Here is a 17,621-nt window from a genome sequence, read left to right as displayed (position 1 = left end):
GTACTCCTGTATATTTCATTTCGCCATAACTTACGACTCGAACCTGAAATATTACAGTAATATTTATAGAGACACGAATGGAATGTGGTAAGGTAAGAACTACTGTAAATAATATGACATGCATTGCTGTAATTTATTGTCGATATTAAAAAAGAAATGACAGATATTCATAAGACATCTCGATGTCTATATCTGTATTTGGCATAAATGAATGGTAAATCTTATGTATAAATTCGAGCTAGTTATTGCGAAAATTTCTTTTTTATATACAACGGAAAATTTACTATTTTTTGAACAGAATTTTATTATAGTATATTTATGTACTTGTTTGAACGACTAAAATTATTAGTATACTTTTTGACAAGAAATAAGTTTATACACATCGGCAAAAAAAATTTTTTTGTTTTAACATACAATATATAAGAAATTATGTGATTATTAACATCATGTGTATTAAAAAGAAAATTATCAAGTAATATATCGTGTACTCCGATACGCGACGATTTATCGATGTTTTAATAAATCGTCTAGATATTAACAGTGTTAATATCTTTTTAAGTACAAAATCGTTAAATGTTGAACAGAGAAGATTCCTATTAATTTGAAAAATTCAGCTCTAATACATGTAATTGTTTAAATATTTATATTTGTTTAGAGATTCGTTGTTGTTAGAGTTGCTGATTATGAAAAATAATCAAGAAATAAAATTGAAATAAACTACAATATGTATATAACTTATAATTTCCAACAAATGTAACGATAACGATGGGCAAATTTAAATAATTAAGTATTTAAATTTGTTTCGCAGAGTACACGACAATTACAACGTGCACGTAGAATTCTAATTATTACTAATCCTGTTGTTTTATTTTATCGTTTAACAATTTATTAAAGATTACAATTTATCATACAATCATAAAAATATTTGTTGTACTGTATGCTTATATTTAATTTTTTTATTAGTATTTTAATTTTTTATTTCTTTATCACATAGATAAAACCTGAGAGTCGAATGAGTAAAAATTTTATGCTGCCTGATACATAGAGGTAAGAATATAAAGGGACTTTCTACGTTATTTATGAATTGGTTTATGAATAATCAAGATGACACGATATATGTCCAGCACGTTAATTCACATTTTTTTCAATTTTTACAGGATATTTTAATTCTAAATCTGATAATATTGTAGATTTTTTCTTTTTAGACTTTTTCGATACATTATCGTGGTCTAAGTCATTCAAATTACTGTCCGTCGCTGATATGTTATACTTAATATTTTGAGACCCTTCAGGCTCACGTTTAGTTGTTCGAGAAATATTATTTATGTTACTAGTTATATTTTCGCTCTTAATTTTAATTTCACATTCAGAATCTCTTGGCATATGTTTCTTCGAACTCTTTTTCTTTTCTTTCTCTGAAATATCATCGACATTATTAATTACGTTTTCACTTTTAATTTTGACAGACTTTGACGGTGAATCTTTTAAAGTATTTTTCTTTGGACTTTTTTTTCCTTCTTTTTCGAAGGAATCATATTCAATAGATATCTCTTTTTTCACAATTTTGGATATTTCTAAAGTTTCCTTTAAATTTTGGGTGACTTGAGTATTATCGTCTATGAGTGGATCTGGTTTTTCAATTTTTATTTTAACAACGTGCTCTTCAGAATCGGACTCTGACATTTTCATATACACTTTCTTATTTTTCTTGTGTTTTTTAGGTGCACTTTCTTCTAAATTACTTGAAAATAAATCGTTTGAATTAAGTGTCATATGTTCAATTTTTTCAGATTTAATACGTCTGGAAACAGGATTTTCTGTATTAATTATTTTTTCTTCGTTTTGTAATTCTGAATCAGTTTCTTTAGACTTTTTCGTGTGTTTTTTTCTCTTTTTCGTCTCTGGTTCAGTATCTAATGGAATAGAATTTTCCCTTTTCACTGCTTTATGCAATGTTATATGCTCATCCAACGTTGTATCGTCACTTAATGATTTTTTTCTACTTCTTTTATGTTTTTTAGATATATTATTGATTGCTGAATTATTTAAAGACTCGTCAGAATTTAATATAGTATCTTGTACATTTTGATATTTTGGTTTCTTTTCATAATCGATACTTTTAGAAATAATATTTCCTAAGTTATCGGTTGACTCCGATTCACTTTCCACTTTACAGATCGAACTTGAACTCTCACGAGACTTCTTATGTTTTTTTCGATGCTTTTTCTTCTCTTTCTCAGAAACACTGTCGTCTTCCGACATTCCGTTAGTTAAAGCTTCAATTTTTATACTACTACTCATACTCTCAATTGTACTGTCCACGTTGTCAATTTTATTTATGCTATCTGGCAATCTACAACCTTGCGAATAATCAGAGTTCAGAGTGGCTCGGATGAATGGAGGTTTACTCCTGTTATCTATATGATTAATGCAACATTTCACTTGCTGATCAATCTCCACAGATTCACCGGTCCATTCTTCTATATCATCTGGTTTTGGAATAGATACAGTATATACTTTATGTACCAATAGTACAATATGATCCAAGCCTTTCTTTTTTACTACTCCTGTAATATAACGAAATAAATTATTATAAAACAAATCATATAACAAGGGCTAGTAAAAATATAAGTTACCTTTCAAAAAAGATCCAATTGTTGGTCGAAAGAGATAAAAATCTGCTTCAATGTCAATGTGAATAAAAGGGGAATCGTACAGTGTCTCTCCAAAATTGCTAAGTAATTTAGGATTTTTAAAAGCTAGCACAAATCCTTTTAACCTGAAATAAAGAGTTGTTAAATATTATTTTACTGTGCATTATTCGATATATAATTATTTAATGTATAATCTAACATGTGATTTATAGTTTAGTTATTTCATTGTTTTATTTTTACAAATACCGAATAAACTCAGCTGAAACGTGTACATAATCGTTAAAGAAATGAACATCGTATACTTCTGTATAAAAGAAACAGTAATACCGTACTCTTTATCGTAAGAATTCAACGACGACTTCAAAATCTGGTTTAAACCTCGCTGAACGTTGTTTAAATGATACGGATGTAAAGCGAGGTGCTTGACTGTCCTAGCAAAGTGCACGTGGGACTCCTCGTCCTCCAGGAGTTCAGCGAGTTCCAGGTCGGACCACGACACTTCGTGGTTCTGAGACGTCATTTTGCTTCGAGCACAGTCAACGTTTTACTCTTTAAAAAAACACGGAGGTACATTCCCACGCGGAGACGCAGAAAATTGTGCGAGACAGCGTCAGTGTTGTTGAGGTTAGGTTTACCTCGCTATTGCATTCGGCTCCCGCGTTATGTGCCTAAGCGCAGGCCTCTAAAGCTTCTCGCTTCTCTCTGCCCTCGCTGGATCGTTGATCGCGCTGTAATCAGCTGTAATCTTCAAAACAAATCACAATAACAAGCCGTAATAAACCTGTGAGTCGTATAATTGCCATATAATTACGCTACGCGAGATTCGGAGTAAAACTTTTTATTTTGTTATATGTAATAGAAATTGTACGTGGATTTAATATTTGATACCGAGTCGCTGCCGTTTAGCAAACATGAATTCAAAGAAGATTATAACCTTTGGCAAGATCAGCGTCAACTTGAATAAACCAGTGCTTGAAGTGCCCGTCGAAGTATCTGGATCCGGATCCGGCTCCGGCTCCAGTTCCGGCTCCGGCTCCAGTTCCGGCTCCGGCTCCGGCTCCGGCTCCGGCTCCGGTTCCGGCTCCGGATTCGGTACTTTCGGTAAAAGACGCGAGGAAACCAATGTCAAGAAGATGGACGAAATTAAACCGGAGGACGAGGAAGAAACGCGAAGCATTCAGAAAATGATGGGCATCTCAGGCTTCGGTAAAAAAGCTAAGTCGTTTGACGTGCAGGAGATGATGGAAAACATCACTAAGACTATTAACGTTAGTAAAGCAACCACAGTTGACAAGGAAAAATCTAACAAAGTAGCTGAATTGAAAGAGGATGAGGTGAGTGACGACGACGACGACGACGATTTCATCGGCCCACCAATACCGTCTTTATTGCCAGCTGCTTCAGAAGAGACAAAAGAAATAAATATAGAAAAAAAGACTGAGAAGAATGAGAGCGACGACGACGACGATGACGATGATAATGATAAAGAATCGTCAGATACTGAAGAGGAAGAAGAACTCGCACTGAAGGACAAGATCCCTTGTTCTCAGGAAGTCTCGATGACTCATGGCACCAAAGCCGTGATCGCCATTGCCGCGGATCCGTCCGGAGCTCGACTAGCGTCCGGATCTATTGATTACGACGTCTGCTTCTGGGATTTTGCAGGCATGGACACATCGATGAAAAGCTTTAGGACCTTGCAGCCTTGCGAAAATCATCCCATCAAGTGCCTGCAGTACTCCACGACCGGTGATGTAATACTGGTGATCTCGGGAGCAGCGCAGGCAAAAGTTTTAGATCGAGATGGCTTTGAGAAATGTGAAACTGTTAAGGGCGATCAGTACATCACGGATATGGCACGTACGAAAGGCCACACCGCCAGTCTGAACAGCGGCTGTTGGCATCCGTTCACCAAGGAAGAATATATGACTTGCTCTCAAGACAGCACTTGTCGAATATGGAATCTGTTCAGGCCGCGCGGGCACAAGAGTCTGATAAAATGCCGAGCGCAAAACGGCGTAAAAACCATTCCCACCACGTGTGCCTACAGCCGAGAAGGAGCGGCTGTTGCGTGTGGTTGTATAGACGGTTCGATTCAAATGTGGGACCATAGAAAAAATTTCGTAAATCCATCTCTCGTCTTGAGAAATGCTCACGCACAAAACAGCGAGATATCCAGCCTGAGCTTTTCGTACCTCGGTCAGATGTTGGCAAGCAGAGCTTGCGATGATACTTTGAAACTGTGGGACCTACGAGCGTTTAAATCGCCGATCTTCGAAGCCAAAAATTTATTCTCGCGCTACGACACTACGGACTGCATGTTCAGTCCGGATGATTCAATGATCGTCACGGGAGAATCTTTGAACAAGGGGGAAACCACTGGCAGAGTACTATTCTACGACAGTAAGACGTTTGATTTGGTCAAAGAAATTCCTGTGACTAATTCGCACGTGATAAAAACTTTGTGGCATCCGAAACTGAATCAGGTGTTTGTCGGGTGCGGTAACGGCATCGTCAAGGTGTATTACGACCCGAAAAAGAGTATGAGAGGTGCCAAGCTGTGCGTTGTTAAAACGCACATGAAACAGAAGCACATCGAGATAATGTCCACTCAGCAGATTATAACGCCACACGCACTTCCGCTATTTCGTCAAGACAGACCCAAGTCAGTCCGCAAGCAAATGGAGAAAGACCGGCTCGATCCAGTGAAGTCAAGGCGTCCTGATCTTCCCATTACTTCCGGGCAAGGTGGCAGAGTGGCTTCCTCAGGGGGAACGCTCAGCTCTTACGTTATACGCAATCTAGGTCTGAGTAAACGAATAGAGGACGATCAGGATCCAAGGGAAGCTATCCTGAAATATGCCAAAATAGCCGAGGAAGAACCGTACTGGATTGCACCCGCATATAAGAAAACGCAGCCAAAAACGATTTTTCAAAACGACGATCAAGATAGCGGGCCGAGTAGTAAAAAACAAAAGACTTAGATTTATACTCGTTTGTGTGTATAAACTGTGTAATTATATGTAATTATATGTACAGTAACAGATTAATCGAAAATAAGAAACTTAACTTTGTTGTAAATAAATTGAGGTCGAACATATACATCCGCGTATAGACAATTTCTTTATAATTATTTTAAAATAATACATGGCGCGTCCTGAAAAAAATGAGAGAGGTTTGACATCGTAATTTTAAATGTAAAAAAAAAAAAAATCGTAATATTTTTAGTGCTGTCAAGATCGCAGGTAAGTAATAATTTTATATTTACATTACAAGAACAGTATATTTAAATAAACTTAATTCTATTCAAAACATAGATTCTGCAGAACGAGAACAATTTGTAGGATTGGAGGAACTACGCGCTAATTTTTTGCGAGGCAGCCTTTTGAGTAGAGTTAATATCTCTATGAAGTCAATACGTTTTCTTGGATGGTATGACCAGCAATACATTAAAATATCCTATAAAAATCACAAACTTTTCTTAGTTTTTGTAAAAATGTACTGTATTCATATATTCTGAATTTTTCTACATACCTTTACATCACGGGAAGCTTGCAAATTTGCTAAAGGTTGTTTCATCCCTTTCCCAACTTGCCAAATAATAGCTTCACAAGGTTGACCTTTAAATGGCCATTCACCACATAATAATTCGTACCAGAGAGTCCTGCCAAAGTTTTTTTTTTTTAATATTATACAAAATTTTTATAATTTTTAACATAAAATTATGCACTTTGATATGATTAAAATACTAACCCAAATGCGTAAACATCAGTTCCAACTGAATATAAAAATCTATCTTGACCTCGATTTAATGGTCTCAGTCGTCGAATAATTTCAGGTGCTAAGTAACATAACCAACCTGGTGGTATAATTAATATTTCTCCTTTCCTAAAAATTTACATGAATGAGCATAATTTAAATGTTTGAATATAACTTATTTGGTAGAAATAAATTTTACCTATTTCCGTGGCACAATTTGGTAATATTAAATAGACCAAAATCTGATATCGTAACTTTTCCATTGTTCAAAAAAATGTTCTTGCTCCTTAGATCCTTATGTATTATTTCACGAGAATGAAGATACCTCATACCCTGAAAAATAATGTTTAAAAATACAATATAAATTAATTTAAATAAATCTTTAATTTTTTTAACTTTTTAATCAAAATGTATATTTGTGTTTAATTCAATTAATAGAAATAAAATGAGTACAGAAATTAAAAATAATTTAAAAAATGTTACCTGACAAATCTGTTGAGCTATAGAATTAATTTCACCTAAAGTAAATCTCTCTTTTCGTACGTGAAGATAAGTATAGAGTGAAATGCCTCTAGCTAAACTAGTTACCAGAGCCAATTGAGGAGGTTTCATAGAAACTCCCAAAAACAATATTAAATTGTCATGCCGAGCTATTCGGCATGCAGCTACCTATAATAATAAGAAATATACAATGTCTATTATTATAAAAAAAATATATAAATTATTTATAAAGTATTTCGTACCAACAATTTGGTATTTTTATATAGTTATATACTCTTACCTCTGATTTAAATGTTTCTAATATCTTCTCGTCTTCTGCATAATAACTCATATTTAAAAATTTAATCGCAATATCGCCATGCCAAAAACCTCTGTATACTGTAGCAAATCTCCCTTTTCCAATCAAATGTCTAATTTTCAATTCTTCATATAAAATATCCCATTCTTGCATCAACAACTGTAAAATATGTTTTAATTAAATATTACATTTTTTATCAAGATATTAATAAGATATAAACTATAATACATACACTATCCTGTCTTGGCCAGCAATTTGTTTCTTCAGCTACTTCGCTATCATCATCAGAGCTTAGAGATTCCTGAGAATCAGCTCTCTTTGGTATCTCTTCTGAATCTGAACTATTAATTTCCGAAGTATTCCTGTCATCATACTTATCATCCGTGTTGCTTTTCCTTCTCTTCTCGTTTGGAATCGCTGATTCAGATTTGCATCTCATCTCGTGCAGTTTTTCAGAAAGTGCCTCTTTTTTAATTAATACATCTAAAGACAAAGTAAATTTTAACATTTTAAAACTAAAACTACAAATCGTAACATAATAATCAATGTCTTTACCTGGAAAATGAAACTGTTTTAATATCGTATGTGTATTATGACTAAAAGTGCTTGATAATAATGCTGGACTAGAAGGTGTTGAGCGGTTATATCTCAAAATATTTAAGCTGGAATCGCCCTAAAAATAAATATAAATTATATATATATAAATAAATATAAATTTTATATTTTTTTATGACAATCGATGTACGTAATACTTGATACATTTTTAACATTTACTAAATATATATATTGGTAAAGACTAAAATACCTGACAAGGTATATTCATGGAAGATTGTGTATATGATAATCTCCTGTCTCTGCGAGTTAAAGGAGGTAATAAATTTATATTGTTTAAAGATGTCATGGCAGGCCTTTTTAATACTGGGGAAACATTCAACAAATTACCTAAAAAAATTTTTTCTTCATTATTATACTAATTATTAAATATTATCAAAAATTTTTTTTTTAATATATATTAAAAAAAATTTCGATACACACAAAGATTATAATTATACAACAATTTTAAAATTATAATATTTTTACGTACTCTCAGACTGTATAGTTCGTTTAAACTCCGCATAAAATTCTCTAGGTAGGCCACAAGAAGGAGGTGCTTTGGATCCACATTCTCGGTGGCATCTATATCTACATTCCTTGCATTTTAAAGTGTTCATAAACATTGGTTTATCACAATAGTCACATACTGTCATTACATTAAAAGATTTGATAAAGCGATGAGCAATTATGTGACACATGCCGCGAGACACAGGAGTAGATGGAGATTTTGGCACTTCAAGACTCGATTCTGAAAATAAAACAAAGAATATTAATTTATTTGTAAAAAGCAGTGATAAATTGTTCTATCACATTTTTTATTTTATTTAGACACCTGATCCCATAAAATCTTCACTTTCTGCATTTGTAGTAGTACAGATTGGCGGTGGTGGTGGAGATTTAAAAGGTGATTTGATAGGTGATTTAATAGGCGATTTAATAGAGGAAAGAGATGATTTAATAGAAAGAGGAGAGAGCGGTGATTTAACAGGTGATTTAATGGTAGGCGATTTAACAGGAGATTTAACAGGAGGAGATTTAATAGGCGATTTAATAGGACTACTACTGTTTGACAAAAAACTTTCTTCTTTCCCAGAGTCTGTTGTACCACAATCTAAACTTTGTTCAGTTGGTAGATATCTTCTCACAGAAGAATCACTTTTGTTCTCTATAGAAGAGTCATCTTTAAAACTAAAATATATTTTAATAAATATAAGTGTCTATCGATAAAATCATTATAATAAAATTAAATTATTTTAAGTATTACCTAAATGACATATCGTCATTATCAAATTGAATATTATCAGGTCGACACGCCAATTGTGATTCGTGAGATTTTGACTTAGCTAATGGAAACACTTCAGATTCTGATGAGCTGTTTTGTACACTAATTAACTGTTTTTTACACGAAGGAGGACTTGACGGAAATTTAATTTCTGCAATTAAAAAATATACAAATTTAATAAATAAATTATTTTATTTAATTATTTAACGTTCGTAGATCTTATCAGATTAAATAGTAATTAACATATTTTTTTTATACTTACCACATTCTTGCTTTAGTAATGAAGAAATACAGGGAGGACTACTACTTAATATCATAGATGCAGAAGGTGCTAAAAGTACATCATTGTTGTTATTATGATATGGAATGCTAGTCTCTGTTGGAATGGAACACCGTCCACGGGATAAAATTGGCTTAGGACAAATTTCTTTACGTAAATGATAACTGTCCCAAGAATCCCAGTATAGATCTAAATCATTCTCTGTATCTCCTTTTATCAGTACATCTAATAAAAATGTAATAATATAGTATATACAAAAAGAAATTAATTTTTTTTTTACAATAATGTTAAATTTTACTTACCCATGTATCGCCATAAATTATCTAATGCTTTACAAAGCCTACGACATTCTTCTTTGTAATATATACAATTTTCATTTAACATATTAATTAATTCAAGTTCAGATTTCTCTTTCAGGTCCTCAAGAGTATTTACTTTGGAACACACCATCTATTATAATAAAAAAACCATATTAAACATTATAATAAACATAAAAAATTATAAAATATCTATTCACATTCACATTTATATTACCTGAATTGAATCTTGAGTAAGACCAACTACTCTCAACCATTGTTGTAATGATGGATATTCTATTATATCCAGTGGTAATGGATCAGTCAATCTAGTCTTTGCCACAAGTTGTTTGCAGTATAATTTTATTAATTTCTCCTATAAATATAAATAAATTTAAATAAATGTTAACTTGTGCTAAAAATATAATGTTCAATCATAAAATATGTACCAAGAATATTAATGATTTAAATCAAACATCATATTTTTTTTTTTTTTTTTTTTTAAACTACCACAGTTTTATGATTTGACATTTTATTTTGAACACCCTCTATAAATTCTTCTCATTGAAACATCCTTAATAATCATTACATCATAATTCCAAACATTACAAAATAATAAGTTATAAACAATATTGTCTACATATTTCAGGAGAATTGCAATAGCAATTAATATTACAATTTTGTTCATTCAGAGATAAAAAATAGCAGAATAATATTTGTAAAATCAATGTAAACAAATGCAAGTGTCAGATACTGTCAGAGCGCTAAGCACCGAGAGGACAGTATTTTCCGGTGTTTTAGCTAAAGAGACAAAACTCGAAGATTTTTAAGGCTTAGAATAAATATTCGGATGGCACATTTGCAACTTGTTGACAATCAACAAAGAGACGCCGGGCCATAACGATCAACAACGACGGGCAGATTTCTCCCAATTTTTACGACCAGACTTTGAGGATTGCCTCACCTCGAGCATTCTTATTTCGTGCTGCGTCAACTCCGTGGTAACCGAGCACTGGGTCCGCAAATCGTCGAGCTGATCGGCGGTGAAGTTAATCATAGTTTGTGCGACGTCCAAGGCACGTCGTACACCCTCCACGTCTCCATAGGCTGCCATTCCTCGCGCGACGGCCAGGCCAACGCGCGGATTCTCATCGGTACGAGATCTCACTTGACAGGCATAACGCTTGACCACGCTCGATACCTCTGCCCGGGATCGTTTATCGTTGCCGCTCGGCCGTATAACCAAACCACTTATCAACATTGACAACCATTACAATCAGTGCTGCCAGGGTGTCAGGCTGTCCAGGAACACGACCGACCAGCGCGCTCATTCGCGTAGCACGGGCGTTCGCAAAGCAAATTCACAGAGTAAATGGATTTTCCGCCTCTTTCCCTTTCTTCCTGAGAGAAATTCTATCTTTTTTTTTTCTTTTTTCTTTTCTTTTCTTTCTTTTTTTTTTTTTTTTTTTTTAACTGCATGTGCGAACAAAAACTATTATAAATAGGAGGGAAAAAAAAATCTTGTTTGTCGAGAAATAATATTGGTCACAATGGACAATTGATACTGGCCGGATGAAAATTTAAAATTGACAAAGACCAGACGGTGAGTTTCGCCCCCTAGTGGTCGACGATGACGAGCGAGTACGCGTCTTGTGATCGTAGCCATTCCTTGGATCTGACATGGCCGTATGTGTCATTTTAAATTTGAGTTAAACTGTATTGCACGGCTGTGTCGGTAGAATCTCGTGCAAGTTCATCACAATCTTTCTCAATGAAGTATGTCGATGCACGTTACCATGATCGGGAATTCTTTGAACGTGCGCTGTGGGAGAATGGTGCTATCTGATCTGGATCAAATTAAGAAAAACGAGCGTGATCGTCGACGAAGGTTACGCATAGAACAGGTATGTAAATTCAGGAATAAAGTTTCAAATCTCGCTCGATTCAGCGAGACGAGTAAAGCATAGATTTTCGATTCTTATTAACTGGAATTTAAATAAATTAAAATGTCGATTTTTTTAATGTTCTAACATTGATGGAACTTTTGTTACAGGTCCGTCAACAATCGAAGGAGATATCAACTCGAATTGTAGAACGTGCTAATAAAATAAAGAGGGACACACTAAGTAAATTAGAGAAAGATGGGAAGTCAGAACTCAGGCAGATGCATGATAGAAAGATTATGGACATACAAAACAAGTATCAAGAAGATTTAGAGGATATTGGTCAAGCTCATGCCTCTGCTGCTTTACAAGCAGATATAAATGTGATAATAGAAGAAGAAGGAAAGAAAGACAGAGCCATGGCATTAAAAAGAGGAAAGGAAGCTATGGAATGGATGAAGGAAGCAAAGCAGACAGATGATGCTGAAGCAGTACATCAAGAAAGGTTACGTAAAGTACGAGAAATAGAAAATGTTAGGGCTGCAATGGTATCAAAAATTCCAAAGCCGCTTGTATCGGAGGAAAGCAAAAAAGTAAGTAAAAAAGTTTTGCCTAAAAAATCACCCGAAAAAGTAAAAAAATCGGATGTAAAAGAACCCGAAAGAACAGTATCACCTAAGCCAGGTCCTTCAGGATTACAAAAGAAAGCTACAGTACAATCTCACGAGTTATCTCCAAGAAAAAAAACAGACAAACAGGTGGCTGATCATAATAGATGTAATATTGACGACGCAAGCGACGACCAAGTACCGCGAAAAACAGTACCGATTATGAGCACTATGCCGACTAGGGTTGACAAAGCAGATACGAAAAAAATATATAATCCAAAAGATTATACGCAAAATGCATCAAGTAGCGTTAGTAATAGTAGTAGTTCTGATTCAACGAGTGACGACTCGTCATACTTTTCAGATACCATAGAACAAATTACAATCGAAAAGACTCCGAAAACTCCATGTTCCACAAAGTACAAATTACGATCGCATTGTGATTGTAATATTCATCGAAAACATGTATGTGATAGACCTCTTGGTATAGTTCAAAGAATTGACATCAGAAATGAACCGAACGCAATGGAAGTAGCGCGAGCTATGAAACGTATAGAGAATTCGGAAGCGCCTTTGTTAAAAACCCACAAATCGAACGTTGAACGTCGCGGCGAAGATGCAATGTTGCGAGAAAAAGTGCGGAGAGATTATCAGGCTCTGTTAAAAAATTTAGATCTTGCAAAGGAAGAATGTAAATTAAAAGCTAGTCAAATTTGTTCGAAAGACGAAGATCCATGTATACGATTACATCAAAGAATTAAAAGTCAAGAAGGTCGTCAAAAAAAGATGAATCGTGCAGTTAAAAGAATTTTTTGTACAGACAGTCCGTCGACTCGGTGTGCTCCTGTTACAAAACGAGTTATTACTTTGCCAGCACGAAAAAGAGAATGCGTGCGTGACGACGTACCAGATTCCACGTGTCAAAATGCTCATCTCTTCGAAGAGCAAGTAGATGTTTGTGGTACACAACGGGATAAAGAGAGCGAAATGTCGCGTGAAGAACAAATACTAGATATGTTAAAAAAAATTGAAAAACAAAAGAGATTGTTATTAAAAGATTTTGGGGCCATTTTACCAGATAATATATTTAATGTCAGTACAAAATCACTTTTTGAAGATAAAATGCCGACAAAAGAACACGAGACTAATACTGCCAAACCTTTATCACCTGAAATTAAAGTTATAAATATGTCTAGTAGTGACGAATGTATTAAACAGGATCGTAAAATGAAAACCCCAAGTAAATCACCTGCGAAAAAAATTGAGATTGCTGTTCAAACAGCATTGGAACAAACGGGCCCAGTGGAAAATAAGGGTGTACAAGTGGAATTATCTCAAGAAAATATGCACATACAACATTCCAAAAGAGATTCTATTGAACGACCACCCCATCCGATTGAAGCAAAAGTTATTATTATTACACCGGAAACAGGCGATAGTAGTAATAATTCATCGAACTCGGAGACTAATGGGATGATTATTGAAATTGACAAAGAAGAAGTAATTGTTACACCTAAAAAAAGAAAAAGTAGTGTGAGAGCATCGAAGCGACTATCACCTAGAATTTATCAAAAAATTCGTTCAACGTCCGTTGGTTCTAAAGTGGTATCGCCTGTGAAAAAATTCTTAAGGACTCAATCAAGCTCTCGTTTCACTCCTCAGAAAAAAAAGGAATGTTTTGTTTCGTCAGATACAGCTGGCAGAGTTGACGTGCATATGAGCGAATCTACTCAAGTCGATGACGATTCAGATCCGTCACAGGAAACAAGAGTATCAATAGATGCTAGCGCAGAAAGTTCACAAACATATTCAGGCGTGAACGATCAAGATCAAGCTTTAGATAAACCATATCGGATTCAGCGTCGAAGGAAAGAATGGATTCGAGTAAGGGATACCTCAGATACGTCAACGTCGTTTGCAAGTCCGCCGCCGATAAAGTCCAAGTCGGTATTTGACGCTCTGAGTAACGTTACGTCAATCTTAGAAATGTTAGAGTTCTCTGATCCAGGACTTGAAAAATTAAGAAGGTTACAGGAGATTAGTCCTGTTTCTACACCAGAAACTCCTTCGCCACGTACAATGATGATGCCATCGAATATTCCACATCGCGATAAAATTAGTAGAATGCTTAAATTTAATAATAGTTATTCTGAGGTTAATGATAGTAATATGATGTCGTCGACGCAAAAGGATCAATCCACCTTTACAAATCAATCAGATATTTATCAGAAATCTGAAGCAGGTGTGTCAAAACGTACAGCTACTACTTCGCAACAACCATCGTCCGAAAGCTGCACGTGCCGAAATCCTCAGTGTAAATTATTACATATAAAATTTAATAATATTCACGATTATGCTTTGAAAAATTGTCCTGAGATATTACAAAAATATGAAGAGCTACAAAATTTATGTTCAGAAAGAATAGCGTCTTTAACTCATCTCATTGAAAGAGTACGAAATGATCAAAAAGGTAAAATATTATTTAAAAAATATTTATTTGATATATAAATCGATATTAGCGATTTTTAATGTTTTTTATATTCTTGTAGGAACACTTAAAATAATACTTATTTTATTTACAGATATTAATTTATCGTTAATCAACGACGATACAAATTTAATGCAAGCATCTACCCCAGCACGTAATGATGCACAAGAAATACGCAAATTAATCGACAGTATAGAAGGATTTCATGCCCAATTAGCAAGGACTCTCCTTGAATCACAAAGAATTATGCGAGAAAACGAAACAGTTTCAAGAAATAAAACTTTCCATGATGCGGGAATTCAAGCGATGACTTCTACTCCAAGAAGTAAATTAGTAGATAGTGTTAAAACACATATACAAAAATCCAAATTAGTAGAAGGCAAACCAAAAATTATAAGTAATGAAAAAGTTAATGTACAACTTAACCAATTTAAAATGCAGCAAATACCTCAACCAACGGCAGCAACAAAAGCATCGGAACGTAGTTCTTCGCCTCCATGTATACTTTCTCTTCACGAAAAAGATATAATAGACAAATTATCAAAAGAAATTTTAGAACAGAGTAAAAACTTGGACAAAGCAAGGACCGCTTTTGCAGCTTTAAAAAATGACGAAACACATAATGTGTCTTTTAAGGAGCTTGATCTAAAAAGGAGCACCTCACTGGAATGCGAAAAAGACAGTAGTACTACAAAGGAACTTACTTCTACTTCAGAGGTAACATTTTTTAATATTATTGTCTATGTTATACATATTGCGCCCGTCTCTGCTCAACACGAAGTTCACAACTCACGCGTAACCGAGCGTGAGCGCAACAATATGTATATAGTATATTTATTCATTTATAAACAAAAATTATTTTTTAGAAAGCAACAGAAAGAGAAAATTATATTCCTACGTTAACTGGCATTCCGAAAATATTGCGTAATCACGGAAATGTAACATTAATAAGTGCAAGACCTAAACCTAAACCTCCTGTTACGTTATTAAATGGATTGTACAGGTAAAATTAATCTAAATTCTGTTTAGCATAAATTCTTTAATTATATTAACGATATTTTATCTTTTATGAATAATTCTGATTTTATTTTTATTTAAACAGACCAGAATTAGAATCATCAGGACATGAATTATCGACGATTGTGGAATTTGATACAACGGATACAGTTAATAAAAGTAACAAGAGTCCGACGAAGTCTAAGCCATCGGTTCATGTCGCTCCTTTACCTGTTCAGCAAGATCAAAATTCTGCCAAGAAATCAGTGGATTTATCGCCTGGTATGAAAAATTTTGAAAAGCTATCTTTTGTACAGAAATCACAAGAAGCTACAACTATTTGCAATTCTCCCGAAAAGTTAAAAAGTAATGCTGGTTGTATTACGGGAACAGAAGTTGAGGCTGAGCGGGATTATATGCTTGAAAAATGTAGCACACAATTACAAGGTAATACAACTACTGAGGAAATTGTTTCTCAAACAAAAGAAAAGCTTGATTCTTCTATAAGTACCGATTTTAATAATGTGCATAAAGAAAGTAAACGAAAAACAACGTCCACTAGTTTGTACAGTTTTTCCGGAATATCTGGAATTTCTGAAATAACGAGTTCTCCCTCGTCAGAAATGTTAAAACATAATTCATCTCCAGAAGAAATGGAAATAGCTTTGAAAAAATTAGGTTTGGGCTGGGCAGTTACGACACTAAAGAAAACGCGAGAAGCAAGTGCTCTTAGTTCCTCTTCAAATTCAGATGTTACACCGATAAATACAGCTAGAAGGATGATTTCTCCTACTAAAAAACAACATGATTCGAATGGTTTTCCGGATATCAGTGATGTATCGTCGATATCGATCAAAGAGGCTAGCAAGAGTACCGAACAAGCTGTGTTGTTAAAAGGAAGAACTTCCACGCCTAAATTTCATAATTCCAATTCCAATAGCGAGAGATCTACTACAAATACATCTGAAAGCGTTCAAGAGCGAAGTGACAGTTTAACTGTACCTAATATGTCACTTACAAAAACAAAATCTGATAATAAGCAATTACAAAGCCCTTAACAGAACGTGTTTTATATGTATAATTTTATTATTTACTTAGAGATATATATATACTATTAGATTTTTCATGGAGAATAGTTGTAAAATAAGATATCTTTAATATGGGACCACTTTTAAACGTCGACATATGAATAAGTTTTCTTCTGAATGACGAATAATTTTAATAAACAATGCGCGTTCCTTTTTTAAGATTAAAAAATAATCATTACATTATTTTTATCGTACAAAAGTCTATAAACTATTGAATGACGTAGATACGTTATTTGGGTTGAATTGAATGTAACATGATAAAATGTTACAGCAGATATAAAACTTTTTATTATTCTTATAATTACTTTATACAATTTTCTATGTAATAAACTTTATTATTTTATCTTTTAAAAAAGATTAATGAGACATATTGGTTCTACATTATAAGTTGAAATAACGAAAATAATTGAATATCAAAAATAATGACTATCGTGAACTGACATGCATATTTAAATTCATGAGATAACTTAATAGCATCAAGAGATGAAACAAAATTAAATATATATAAATAAGAAATTCAAAGACTGAACAGTATTTTAAAAATTGAACAATTTATTTAAGAAAAACCTACGGTGTATAAAATAGAGAAGCTACGTAACTTTTAAAAAATAGAAAATGTATAAAATGACACTACAAAATGTAGTACACACATCTACACTCTATTTTACATTATATATTTTTCTAAATAAATAATATTTAAACTTCGTATTCTCACTTTTTATTTGAATGTATGAAAGAATCTAATAATTAATTAGCACATTTTATTTGTACATAAATATATTTATTTAATTTTAAGTCTAACGAGAAATGTATACTGAGTGCATTAATAAAATTTGATAATTTTTAAAACTACATAATTTTAAAGTATATAAAAATACAGTATATAATGTTCAG

The 17,621-nt window shown here is 33.6% G+C and overlaps 4 protein-coding genes across 4 annotated transcripts; 2 read left to right on the top strand and 2 right to left on the bottom strand.

Moving 5' to 3' along the window:
- Positions 1-100: 100 nt before the first annotated feature.
- Polr1f (RNA polymerase I subunit F) lies at positions 101-3,323 on the bottom strand. Its single transcript, XM_070654660.1, has 3 exons — positions 2,987-3,323; positions 2,637-2,779; positions 101-2,567 (listed from the first exon to the last, which is right to left on the bottom strand). Exons 1-3 carry the CDS (start codon positions 3,172-3,174, stop codon positions 1,129-1,131), a joined length of 1,770 nt encoding a protein of 589 aa, XP_070510761.1. The 5' UTR covers positions 3,175-3,323; the 3' UTR covers positions 101-1,128.
- A 30-nt stretch (positions 3,324-3,353) lies between these two features.
- On the top strand, positions 3,354-5,756 carry LOC139101488 (gastrulation defective protein 1 homolog). The gene is made up of 2 exons (XM_070654658.1): positions 3,354-3,437; positions 3,514-5,756. The coding sequence occupies exon 2, from the start codon at positions 3,566-3,568 to the stop codon at positions 5,636-5,638; it is 2,073 nt and encodes a 690-aa protein (XP_070510759.1). The 5' UTR covers positions 3,354-3,437; positions 3,514-3,565; the 3' UTR covers positions 5,639-5,756.
- Positions 5,757-5,895: 139 nt separating this feature from the next.
- Positions 5,896-11,032, bottom strand: Ksr (kinase suppressor of ras). Its single transcript, XM_070654640.1, has 16 exons — positions 10,629-11,032; positions 9,903-10,040; positions 9,671-9,818; positions 9,351-9,593; positions 9,071-9,239; positions 8,639-8,994; positions 8,297-8,554; positions 8,018-8,154; positions 7,768-7,885; positions 7,445-7,695; positions 7,195-7,371; positions 6,897-7,082; positions 6,613-6,746; positions 6,408-6,542; positions 6,189-6,318; positions 5,896-6,113 (listed from the first exon to the last, which is right to left on the bottom strand). The coding sequence occupies exons 1-16, from the start codon at positions 10,923-10,925 to the stop codon at positions 5,961-5,963; spliced, it is 3,030 nt and encodes a 1,009-aa protein (XP_070510741.1). The 5' UTR covers positions 10,926-11,032; the 3' UTR covers positions 5,896-5,960.
- A 302-nt stretch (positions 11,033-11,334) lies between these two features.
- Positions 11,335-17,590, top strand: LOC139101789 (uncharacterized). The gene is made up of 5 exons (XM_070655203.1): positions 11,335-11,568; positions 11,718-14,625; positions 14,738-15,360; positions 15,510-15,646; positions 15,746-17,590. The coding sequence occupies exons 1-5, from the start codon at positions 11,443-11,445 to the stop codon at positions 16,695-16,697; spliced, it is 4,746 nt and encodes a 1,581-aa protein (XP_070511304.1). The 5' UTR covers positions 11,335-11,442; the 3' UTR covers positions 16,698-17,590.
- Positions 17,591-17,621: the final 31 nt, after the last annotated feature.

This window comes from Cardiocondyla obscurior, linkage group LG04 (genome assembly GCF_019399895.1).
Source record: "Cardiocondyla obscurior isolate alpha-2009 linkage group LG04, Cobs3.1, whole genome shotgun sequence".
NCBI lineage: Eukaryota > Metazoa > Arthropoda > Insecta > Hymenoptera > Formicidae > Cardiocondyla > Cardiocondyla obscurior.
This window is presented reverse-complemented; position numbering and strand designations above follow the sequence as displayed.